Raw genomic sequence first — 12,233 nt, 5'->3', positions numbered from 1 at the left:
TGAGGCCCTCAGAAACCTACAGACTACTGGCTCCCAAAAGGCAAAATCTTCAGACACCCTGCTTTGCTTCCAGGTCTTCCTTGGTCCCCATGGGACCGGATACCCCCAGCCCACTGCACACCCCATGTCCAGACTGCAGACTTGCACCAGGGTCTGTAGCCCCTCAGTCCACACCCCTAAGGGACAGTGACTTGCAGAGGCCTGCAGGAGCCAGGACAGGGCCAGGTCATTGCCCCAGGTCCCCACAAACCCAGCTGGCTTCCTGGCCTCCTCCTGCACAGGGCAGCTGGCTGTGTGGGGCAGGGAGGGAGGGAGAGCCCACATGGCCCTGTGTTGGTGGGGTTGGTGGATGTGTTGGTGTGCCCAACCCCTGCACACTGCCTCCCTGTGGTCCAGTGCTACCACCCCCACCCCAGGGGTACAGGTGCCTCTGCCCAAGTCACTTGAGGACCGAGATCACCAAGGGCACAGATGTCTCTGCCCAAGTCATGTGAGGACCGAGAACACCAAAGCTTTTCTGTATTTTTCATATAAAGTTGCTGGCACCCTGTGAACTGATTTGCCTTTTTTTTCCCTGAGCTGAGAATGAATTTCAGAGAAACAGAGATAGGTGTTGGGCTTTATCTCAGTGACTAGAGGACAAAGACAGTGACAGCTCCCATTGGGAGTTGTGCCCATGGCCATCCCCATGGGTGCAGGTGGGGACAACGGGAAGCAGCTTTCTGGGGCCCTTTGGGTAACGTGCACACCAACCAGCCAACTACAGCTGGGCAGTGTGGCCTACGAGGAGTGGTCAGGAACCAGGGAGGCCACGGGACACAAGGGAAATGGTGCTCACAGAGGCCAGGAGGGCAGTGAGCTGGAGCCACTTAGATGAGGGATCCTTCAGTAACATCAGTTGATCACACGCAGTGAGATGACTTTTTTTTAGAAAGATTTATTTTGGAAGTTAGAGTTACAGAGCGAAAGGGAGATATACACACAGAGAGAGTTTTTTCCATCTCCTGGTTCACCTCCCGGATAGCTGCAATGGCCTGCACTGGGCCATGCTGAAGCCAGGAGCCAGGAGCTTCAATCTGGGTCTTCCATGTGGGTAGCAGGGACCCAAACACTCAGACCATCCTCTGCTGCATGTCCCAGGCCATTAGCACGGAGCTGGATTGAAAGTGAAGCAGCTGGGACATTAACCAGTGTCCATGTGGGCTGCTGCTGTCGCAGGCAGCCCCTTTACTTGCTATGCCACAGTGTCGACCCTGTTAGATGAGTTTTATAGCCACGTTCCTGTGCGCTGAATCTCCAGGTCTGTGGCAACATCAGATATGGGCACCCATATGGGATTCTGGCACCACAGGCGGAACTGAACCTACTATGCCAAAGCACCAGCTCCTAACATAAATTTTTTAAAAATATTTACTTATTTATTTGAAAGTCAGAGTTACAGAGAGGCAGAGGCAGAGAGAGGCAGAGAGAGAGAGAAAGAGAGAGAGAGAGAGAGAGAGAGTCCTCCATCCACTGGTTCATCCTCAAATGGCTGCAATGGTCAGAGCTGAAGCCAGGAGCCAGGGGCTTCTTCCAGGTCTCCCACACAGGTGTAGGAGCTCAGGGACTTGGACCATCTTCTACTGCTTTCCCAGGCCACAGCAGAGAGCTAGATCAGAAGTGGAGCAGCTGGGACTAGAACTAGTGCCCTTATGGGATGCCGGCACTGCAGGCAGCAGCTTTACCTGCTATGCCACAGTGCTGGCCCCCTAAAATAAATCTTAAAAAAAAAATTGATATTGGCCACCTGGGGCACAGGCCCTGAGGATTAACACAGCCTTGCTACCCAGAGTGCATGACACACATCACCAGGAGCTTGTGACACAGACAACACTGGGTCCTCACTCGGCAGCACAGGCAGTGTGAGGGCAGGCAAGAGCCCGCTTGAGAGGTCCATTGCATCAGTAGCAGCCCACACCATGGGTCAGAGAGGGCAAGGACAGAGGGGCCTGGCGTGTGGAGCTGCAGTCACACAGCTGGATAGTACAGGACCTAGAACGAAGCCACTGTGGATCTGGGGAAACTGCTAGGATCCTGGACCCAGCCCTACCTGAAGCTGTTCCCTCCCTCTTTCATGGATATGCACCACAAAAAGTTGTAGTGTGTAGCATGTGCAAGCCAGTTTCCCCTGTAAAATGTTATCATCTGAGAGTGCCATTTCATCCACAAATACTGCGACATCCCATTTGCCAAGGGCAGCACCACATGGTACTCCTGTGAGCCACATTAGAGCACGCTTCCTATGTCTTCCCCTCCCTGGCAGCCCCCCGCCCGTGCCAGAGGCCTGTAGAGGGGAAGGGCCCGGCCCGTGTGAGGGTGCTACACAACCATAAGGCTTTGGGTTCAGAGCCCCATGTCACCTGCAAGGGTCACCCCTTGGTGCCTGGGTCCCCAGAATGCACCTGGGGCTTTGAGCCAGAGGACGAGAGGGGAAGGAAGACAGTTTGGAGTCCCTATTGTTCAAACAGAAACCAGAGGTTTCCCTGTCTGTGGGATGCACCCAAAGATGACCTGAAGGGCTCTGGACTGGAAGAGAAGCCAGTGTCTGGGCTTGGTCCCCCAGGGCTGGCCTGCCCCAGGGAGAGTCAGAGAGACAGAGAGAGAAAGAGAGAGAAACTAGAACGAACCAGAGTCACAGACAAAGACAGAGACAGAATCTTGGATAGACTCAGGGTCTGGACCCCCATGTGCTGGCCCGCCCCAGGTATAGAGAGCTGGAAATGGAGACACAGCATCAGAGGCACAGGGGGACAGCTGGAAAGGATTCCTGTTTCCCAGAAGTGCAGCACCCACTGGCAGCACTGGCAGACAGCGTAGGGCAAGAGGGAGAAAAGCCCCAGTGGCAAGAAAAGCTCCCAGAAGAATCTCAGGGACCCAGCTCTTCCCCCTCACACACCCACCCTCACCTAGGAGCCCCGATTCTGTCCCACCCCCATGCTGCCCTCACGTCCTGGCAACAGGAACTGGTCTTCTCCAGCAGTTTCTCGGGATTATGTACATTTTAAGAAATTGCATTTGTCCCCTTTCTCCTTTTGAACACAGAAGTTTCTGCAGTTGCCGAAATGCCTGGGGGGACTGGCAACATTTTGGGTGAGCCCTGTCTCCTGCCCCAGGATCACACCTCTCCGAAGGCATCCCTGGCACCCTGCGCTCCTGCAGGGGCACACATCTCAGAGGACCCGTGGCTAGGACAAAGCGAGCTGGAGCTAACGGTATTCACATCTGGGAAAAGGCTCAGACTGCAAGGGCTAGCCCTCAGGCCTACATTCACCTTCCCGAAGCATGTTTTGTGGGTGGACACACACCTGTCCAGGTGCACAGGTGATTTTTTTTTTGCAGGTGGGTCTGGGCTGCTGTACTTTGAGTTTGCTTGGGGCTGGCCAACTGCTCTCCTCCAAAGCCCATGTGGAGCCTGAACCACCTGCTCTCTAGGTCTCAGCTGCATCACAGACCCCACAAGCATGCTTTCCAGAAGCCTTCCTGGGGTGAGGGCCCTGAAACACCAACAGCACAGCTCTGAGGCTCAAGCTCCTTAGATACCCCACCTGTGTGACCTGGACTGGCCACACAGCCCAGAAGTGGAGGCTGGAGTCTCCCACTGTCAGGAGAGGACCTGTCCTGGCCTCCATGGCTCTTCGCCAGAGCCCTGCCTCTGGAGGTAGTCTCGCCTCCTTTCAATCTGAGCGGCACCAGATGGACGCTGGGGGTCTGAAGCTTTCTTATCCCTTTCAGCCGCCATGGGTGCAGAGCCCAGATCAAGGCCCCAGAAGGTACCCTGAGCTGGACCTCTTGAATCCTGCTGATCCGCAGCCTCCCAAGGGCCCAAGGCACCCAACAGAGCATGGAGTTTGGGCCAAGCTGACCCAAGCACAGAGGCCAGGGAGAGAACAGCCCTTGGCTGCTGCCTCCCGGGCTCCTTGCTGATCATTGTTACTGTTATTGTTACCATAACCTCACATCAAACAATTGCAACAGCACTGCAGATCCAGGATCCAGGGTCACACCCTGGGCGTCCTACCCAAATAGAGCGGAGCAGCTCCTCTGCTGGGCGCGCCCGAGTCTCTGTCCCCGACGCACTCCTGGACCAGGGCAAGCTGGGTGCCTGCCCAACACCTAGCATTGTCCAGCCCTGCTGCCTCTGCAACCCAGCCCATGGCTCTGCCCCGAGGAAGCCCGTAGCAGCGGCTTCGCTGGGATTTCCCACTCCCACTGAAACAGGTTTGCTCCAGTTTATAACGTGAAAACAGCTGTGTTCATAGCATCCCCCTGCCGGGTCCACCGAGAGCATCTTGCAGGGAACTGCTTGTGGGCTGATTGCCTGTTCCAGGAATGCCTATGGGGATCCTTTGGGAACTTTGGTATGGGGGGGACTGAGCCCCACCCTTTGCCAATCACACCCTCCTGACCAGGGCTGCACTGGAGGTAGTGCTGGGGCAGATGTCTGGAATTTAGCTCTCTTGAGATTACAAAGGCTATCAGGGTGGGGCTGGGTGCTGAAGGAGCAGGTGTAGAAGTTCTGCTGGCCCTTCTAACAGGACAGTTAGCATTGGTCAGCCCTGGGTCAGACCCCCCTCCCACTCTTCCCACACTGACCCTTCCCTGAGCTGATATGAGCTGGAAACAGCGGAGGAAGCCCTGCTGCTGGGAGCCTTGTCAAGTGGTCCTGGTGTCCTGAGGGCACAGGCAGCCCTGGGGCAAGGCTGGAAGAGATGGCAGTACCAGGGCTGCTGGTAGCCTGACACCCAGGAGTTGGGACGGGTCAGGTCCCTCACCAGACTGCCCATGAGTAGGGCCTTGTGGTAGTGGGGACACCCAGTGGCCCTCCTAGCCAGGAACACATGCTTGGCCTGGAGCTTTTTCTGACCTTTCACCTTCCAAAGCTCACGAACACAGCTGAGGCGCCCTGGTCCCTTGTATCCCATGCTCTGTTTACGTTATGCAACATCTCTGCCTGCCCCTCCCGAGCCTAGGACACCATATTTCTCCTACTCAGTCTGCCTCTTGCTGATCCCTTATAGGACTGGGGCAACTCACCTCTTGGGGCCCCATCTGGGGTTGTCAGCTGAGCAGTGTCACAGGGACCAGCCTGGGCCCAGTGTGGGTGACTCAGCACCAGCTGCAGGGTAGGGAGAAGCCACTTTATTACAGGGAACGGCTCCTGACTGCACTCAGGGCACGAGGATTGATGGCACGTCACAAACTCCTGGGATACCGGCAACTGTCATGTACCTGCTCTGTCACAACATCACCTAGATGCACCTGAAAGTTCATCTTCCCTGATGCTCAGCCAACACCACATGGGAGGTAGTGGTCATTTTCCTGCAACCCAGAAGTAAGCAGGGTTCTGTTTCCCTGACAACCCAAAGCAGGTGCATGCCTGGGGTACAGGTGTCACCCTGCCAGGGCTCCACCTGTTCACCAGTGCCAAAGCTCATCAAAGCTCTTGGTTCAAGAGTTTTTACAGAGTTTAATTTCTGGGGTGAAAATGCATCTGTATTGTACATACTTATATTCTTGTCATTGTTCTCTAAGCAATATGGTATATCAACTGCTTACACAACATTTACGCTGTATTATGATAAATAATCTGGAGATGATTTAAGGTATATTGAAGGACTGCATTAAGCTCTATGAAATCCCTGCACCACTTCATATGAGAGACTTGAGCATCCACAGATCTTTGTACCTGCGAGCATCCTAGGACCAAGCCTCCATGGACACACAGGGACAGCTGTGTGCTCCTATCACCTCTGTCACTCAGGAAATGCCAAAGGTTTTAGGAGCTTTGTGCAAAACCCAAATATAACAAAAGATGTTTCTATCACCCGTATCACCAAGGAAATGCCCAGGGTTTTAGGATCTCTGTGCCAGGAAGTGGAGAGAAAGACCAAATATATTTTTCTTTTTTTTTTTAAAGATTTATTTATTTGAAAGTCAGAGTTACACAGAGAGAGGAGAGGCAGAGAGAAAGAGAGAGAGAGAGAGAGAGAGAGAGAGAGAGAGGTCTTCCATCTGATGGTTCAGTCCCCAATTGGCCGCAATGGCCGGAGCTGCGTTGATCCGAAGCCAGGAGCCAGGAGCTTCTTTTGGGTCCCCCACATAGGTGCAGGGGCCCAACGACTTGGGCTGTCTTCTACTGCTTTCCCAGGCCACAGAAGAGAGCTGGATCAGAAGTGGAGCAGCTGGGTCTCGAACTGGCACCCATATGGGATGCCAGCACTTCAGGCCAGGGCATTAACCCTCTGTGCCACAGCGCCGGCCCCAACCAAATATATTTCTTATACCACAGGACACCATGCTTTATGGAATTTCCTTGGAATTCCCTTTAATTGGTTTTTCCTCATGTTCTTGACCTTTAAAACAGAAGAGCTTGAAGGGCTAAGTCTTTGGTCCACTTATTTTGTCCATCTCTAGTCCTTTTCTTTTGATCTCATGGTTTCTGCTTTTTTGTTTGTTTGTTTGTTTGTTTTAAGATTTTATTTATTTGAAAGGCAGAGTATAGAGAGAGGGGGGGAGAAACAGAGAGAGGGTGATCTACCTACTGGTTCATTCCCCAAATGACCCCAACAGCTAGAGCCGGGCCCATCCAAAGCCAGGAGCTGCTTCTGGGTCTCCCTTGTGGGTGCAGGGGCCCAAGGATTCAGACCATCTTCCACTGCTTTCCCAGGTGCATTAGCAGGGAGCTGGATCAGAAGAGGAGTAGTATGGACTTGAACGGGTACCCGTATGGGATGCTGGCACCACAGCACGCGACAGTTTCCCCCGCTATGATCTCATGGGTTTAACACCATTTATGTGAATGATGCTCATCCCTGAACTTGTTCATAAACACCAGACTTGTATCTACCTCTGTCTCTGTGATGTCCCTGCTGGGTATCTAATCAGCCAGCTAGACTCAGCACATCCATACCTCATTTCTGACCGCGTCCTCTTCCCTGGCCCCTCTAGAGCTGCCCTCCCCCATGTTCTCAATCTCAGTGCTGGTATCCTTCCGGCAGGTGCTCAGGTCCCATATTTTAGCATCATCTGTGCCTCTTCTCTTTCTTCAATATCACCCAGCAACTCCACCGTCACAACATAACCAGAAACCAGTCACTTCTCACAATGCTACTCGAACAAACGGCTGTCTTCCATCCCAGGGATGACAATGGCCTGACTCATCCTCACTCCCTCCTTTTCCTGTGACCCTTCATTTCCTCTCAGCATGGCGGCCACAAAGAAAAGATTGTTCCATTGACATACAGCTAATACGACAAAGATGGGGCTCAACTCCAAACACAAGGATGAGTGGAGTGGGTTTGTAGCCAAGAAGAAGGATGAGGGGGCTCATTGATGGCACATGACTAACAGGAGACATCAAGGGGATTCTTGACAATATATCCAAGGTGGGGGATGGGGAATGCTAGCAGATATCAAAAGGGATCAGCTATCAAGGGTGGGGATATTCTGGTTAAACTGACTTGGCATGATTCTCTGCAAAGTCTGAACAGGCCAGAGGACAGGCTAGGGGTCAAGGTTGAGGCCTGATCAATATGAGGACTCAATCAGAGTGCCTGGGTTTAAGCCCCAGCTCCATTCTGGATTCCATTTTCCTGCTAATACAAACCCTGGGAGGCAGCAGCCAATGGCTCAATTGCTTGATTCCATGCCACCCATGTGGGAGACCCAGACTGAGTTCTGAGTTCCCAGTTTCAGCCTGGCCTGGCCCCCAGTGGTTGCAGGTATTTGGGGAGTGAGTTAGAAGATGGGCGGTCTAACTCTCCCCCCGCCCCGGCTTTGCCTTTCAAAATAATATAAATTTTAAAAAATTAAAAGAGGGCTCAGAAAGGCTTGGCTATAGTTTGGTCAATGAGAGAATCTTTGTCGCTCTCCACAGCTCACAGTATTCTTGTCTCACTGAATACAATCCAGTGGCATAACACCCATTAAGAGTCTCCACTTTCTGGCCCTTGCCTCTTCTGATCTCCTTTGCTTTCTGCTCTGGCATCAGTACGCTTGTTGTTCCTCTGCTTTTTATTCTGCCGAAAGCCACCCTGGAGACACTTCACTCGGCTCAAGTTTCATCTTCTGCAGGGCTTCTTTCTCTAGATGCACCTGCTCAGGAAATGTTTCTTAGCCACTTTCTGTAAATATGTAGCTCCTTCCCCCAGCTGCTTGCCCCCTTTCTTACTCTTCTCCGCACTCATCTCTATCTCAAAACATCCTCATTCTCATCTTTCTCTTTCCCCAGCTGAATTCAAGCTGCGTGTGTGCAGTGGTTTGGCCAGTTTTTCTCACTGGTGCATTTCTAGCACCTATGCCAGGGAAGAGACAGGTGTTCAACATGTTTTTGTTGTTGAATCGATGGTGGGTGGAATCCTCTCTAGGAGTAAAATAAATGAACAGTACACGTATCTGCAGAGAGGGCCCTGAAGGTGCACAAAAGTCACAAAAGAGAACACAGTCCTCCCGTGATATCTGAGGGGAAGTGCTTCCCAGTGCTCTTGATACCAAAACCCATGAACACTTACGTCTCTTTTATAAAATGGTGTACGTTTGCACGTAACCTTTGCACATCCTCCCATGTGCTAGATTACTTAGACCTAGCAGTGCCTATGCATCGCTTCACTCACATGGATTTAGCACCGTGCATGGTACACAGCAAATTCAAAATTTGCTTTTGAATTTTCTGGAAATTTTCAAAATAGTTTCAGGATTGGTGCTTAAGGAGGGCCGACGGTATAAAGAAGATGTAGTTTATATGAAGCTCAAAAACTGCAAAAGCAAACACTTATGCTTGAGAGACACTGGTATACAGTGTCATTACCAAACTAGGCAAGGGAAGGGTGCCAAGTCAGGAAAATGGTGGAGGAACACTGAGGACAAGGTTCCTCAACTCCCGGAAAAGTCTGCTTCTGTACACCAATTGTTGCATATTTGCATATTCGTTTTATTATCTTAAACCCTTGTTGACATTATCTTCTGCGTAACACATTAAAGTCAATTGCAATCCTGTCTAGGCTTAGGACCCACTGAATAAGCGTTAAAGTAGCTAAGTAGACATTAGCCTGTGTGTGTAGAGGGGCTGGTAAGAAAATGAGAATTTTTAGAGAAAATAAATTTACATGCAATGGAACAAGGAAACGGGCCGCGAAAGCAGGTAAGCAGTTTCCGCCTAAAGCTATTGCTCTCATTCGCAACCCTTTAGGATGGGAGTCGGCCCTATCCCAGGGGGCGCTTAGGGGAGTCCTCCAGCCCCGCACCCAGTGGGCTACTAGACTCCGTAGCACTGTGCCGACAAGCCCCCAGGGGATTTTAGGAAACTCCACATCTAGAAAAACCCCTCACAATTTCCCAGCAGAGGAAAAAGGGGAGGAGAAACGTGGAATCCAAACTCATGTCCATAAAAAAATATAATAAAATAATAAAATAAAATAAATTAAAAATAAAAATCCAGTCTGAATACGCAGGAGCAGAGCGCCTGCTCCTCCGCCGGAAGTGGTATCGCCGCGGGGCCCTCTGGGTATGACTTGAGGCATGCCGGGAATCGTAGTTCTCGCGGGGCTCCGGGGTCGTTCGTGGCCTTTCTTGGGGTTCGTGGCGGAGGGTGATCCCGGCTCGGGTAGCACCGGCAGCCTGAGGCCGAGACTCTCCGGGTGGCTCTGCCCCTTCGCGGTGGAGCCCGGTAGCTCTCGGCACGTCGGAGCCTTGAAGGGGTCCGGAGCGGGTCCTGCCAGCGCGGGACCGCGGCCCGCGCGCCAGAGCTCGAATCTGCGGGCGTCGCGTTGGCGCCCGGGACGCTAGCGGGGAAAGGACCCGCCTCAGGTGAGCGGGGGTGGTCCGGGCCCCGCGGGGTGGGCGGCCTGCCAGTCCTTTGGGGCTGTTGCTTTGGAGCTGCTTAGCGAAACAGGCAGTAACAATAGCTTTTAGTGAACTAGCCTAGCGGCTTGCAGGCGTTAACTCGCTGCATCCTCCAACAACAGGTTGAGCATACACGGGGTTTCCCTTTTGCAAGAAGAAACCAAGGCCCAGAGCGGCCTGGTAATTTACTGGAATGTATGTAGGGTCCTGGACTGGCGCCAGGAGTGCCCTTCCAGCCCCTGCTACTTTCTGCTTTTGTGAGTTTGGGCAGGTCATGACTCCTTAGCTGTCGGTCTTCCCCACAGCTGTAAAATGAGGTAGCAGGGGACAAGACGGGTCACAATACAGTGTCCCTTGGTCTCCATCCAGGATTGGTCCCAGAACCCTGAGCTGATGATACCTGAATGCTCTGGTGCCTCATGCATATCCTGTATCCTTTAAATCATCTATGATCCAATCCCTGATACAATGTAATTGCTGTATACATAATGTTCAGACTGTATTGTTCACATGTTTAATGCAGATACAGTTTTTTAACCCTTTTCAGAATGAGTTGAACCCATGGATGCAGAGCCCACTGGGGCCTACTGTGTTCACTTTTGGGGGTTGTTGCAAAGATTAAAGATAATACACGGGAAGCAGGATTCCTGGCACAGAGCAGTGTGCACCATGGAGTGGCACTGATCACTTCCACAGCAGTTTCCCTCTGGCCGGCTGAGGTGTGCCCGCAGGAGATTGCACGGCACGGGTAGCATGTTGTCCTCTCAGGCCAGGGCCAGCACCCCAAGGGAGCTCACTGCAGACTCGGGCAGACTGTGCCCAGATGACTGACTCCTTCTGGCTGCTCCAGGCCCCCCTTGACTTTGCCTGCTGCAAGTGGGTGGGGCCTGGATGCCGTAAGAGACTGAGTCAGTATTTAGAAGGGGCAGTGGAATGGTAATCTGGTGTGTATCTTGGGTGGCCAGCGGAATTTTAATGATAGCACCTTGGGTGAGGTATGGTATAGCCAGATGCAGATGAGGAGAGGCTAGAGAAATCCTACAGGTTGTATTATACTCACAGTCCCTTAGGGAGAAGACAGCACTCCATGCAGGACCACTAGAATGGTCACGAGGTAGAGATAGGTGCACACGTCTTTGTTGTGGTTTTCACAGAAGTAGAAGGCAGGCAGGCTGGCCAAGCAGGCGTAGGATCTGCTGCCTGCATCTGAGAGTGGTATCTCCCTGGGAAGTTCATCTGCACCATGACCGATCAGATGTATAGTCTAAAGCTGTCCATGTTCAGGATGCCTCTGGATGAGTCAGTGTGCCTAGAGGTGGCTGACAGGCCCGAGGTGGGCGTTAAAGCATCAACTCTAATCAATACAAGTTACGAATGTGATTAATACAGGGAGGGGATGGAGTTTGGCTGCGCGGCTTGGTAACACAGTCCTTACTTGGTTTGCATCCTTGTAGGTGTGGCTTGGTTGGGACCTGGTGGACTTTGCAGGCACCTGTCACTTCTCTCTGCAACCCATCCCTTGTCTTCACCTTTCTCCTCTCTAGACCCACTTGGTCAGCACTCTGCCCCCTCCACGACAGGAAAACTAAGAAGGAAGGAATGGCCGTGGACCTGCTGCCCGCTCAGGTGACAAACAGTGAACATTTTTTCTTTTTGCACAAGTTAGTTTCTCGGGTTAATGAGGTGGACACATCTCCATTCTTTGTCCCAATACTTTTTTATCCAATGAAAGCCTTGTTTGCAGGTTTTTCCCAGGGTCCTGTGATTATGGAGGGGCTGCAAAGGAAGGTGCCTCATTTGTCCCCAGGTCACTCTTGATTCACTCCAAACTTATTTCATGACCAAAAGTTGAGTCAGCTCTGAACGTAAGGTTCTTACCATGATGGTAGTTTGGTGAGAAGTATGGGGTGTGAGAGTTTTTGTCTTCACAGAGGATAGCATCTCACTTGGGATAAAGACATGGAAGGGCCAGAAGACCTCCTCAGCAGCATTTATTGGGCACTGACTGTGTACGGGATGCCGTGCAGCACACTAGGGAGACAAAGGCAGTGGATGTTATTTCCATCTTCAGGAAGTTCACGTGATTAAATGTACAAGGAGATTCAGGGGATGCCTTCTAGAAATGGGGTCATTTGGAATTGAAGCCTGGACTGATATTGGTGGAGAGAAGTCTGAGGGCTTGCCAGAAGGAGCTCAGCTTGCCTTGGGGTTAGGAGTGGCACTGGACGACACAGGGCTGCCTGGGGTCTTCCGCTGCCTGGTTGCAGCTGTCATATTAAACCATCCAAATGTCCCTCTTACTTATCCAATTACTGCTTCCATCTCCATCTCAGATTTTGCTTTCCCTGCTACTT

The 12,233-nt window shown here is 52.0% G+C and overlaps 1 protein-coding gene across 9 annotated transcripts in view; it reads left to right on the top strand.

Moving 5' to 3' along the window:
- Window positions 1–9,529: 9,529 nt before the first annotated feature.
- The window catches only part of ZNF354C (zinc finger protein 354C), a 31,697-nt gene continuing 28,993 nt past the window's right edge, over window positions 9,530–12,233 (top strand). For 4 of the 9 annotated variants that reach the window (XM_070076527.2, XM_051833780.3, XM_089336249.1 and 1 more), the window contains exons 1-2: window positions 9,531–9,843; window positions 11,424–11,505. In XM_070076527.2, coding sequence (XP_069932628.2) covers window positions 11,479–11,505 — 27 coding nt within the window. In that variant the 5' untranslated portion in view covers window positions 9,531–9,843; window positions 11,424–11,478. Of the gene's footprint in view, window positions 9,844–11,333; window positions 11,506–12,233 lie in introns of all 9 variants that reach the window. The other 5 variants (XM_008274964.5, XM_070076524.2, XM_017350851.4 and 2 more) reach the window with 5 other exon arrangements.

This window comes from Oryctolagus cuniculus, chromosome 6 (assembly GCF_051225735.1).
Source record: "Oryctolagus cuniculus isolate XC-2025 breed Fujian yellow rabbit chromosome 6, ASM5122573v1, whole genome shotgun sequence".
Taxonomy (NCBI): domain Eukaryota; kingdom Metazoa; phylum Chordata; class Mammalia; order Lagomorpha; family Leporidae; genus Oryctolagus; species Oryctolagus cuniculus.
This window is presented reverse-complemented; position numbering and strand designations above follow the sequence as displayed.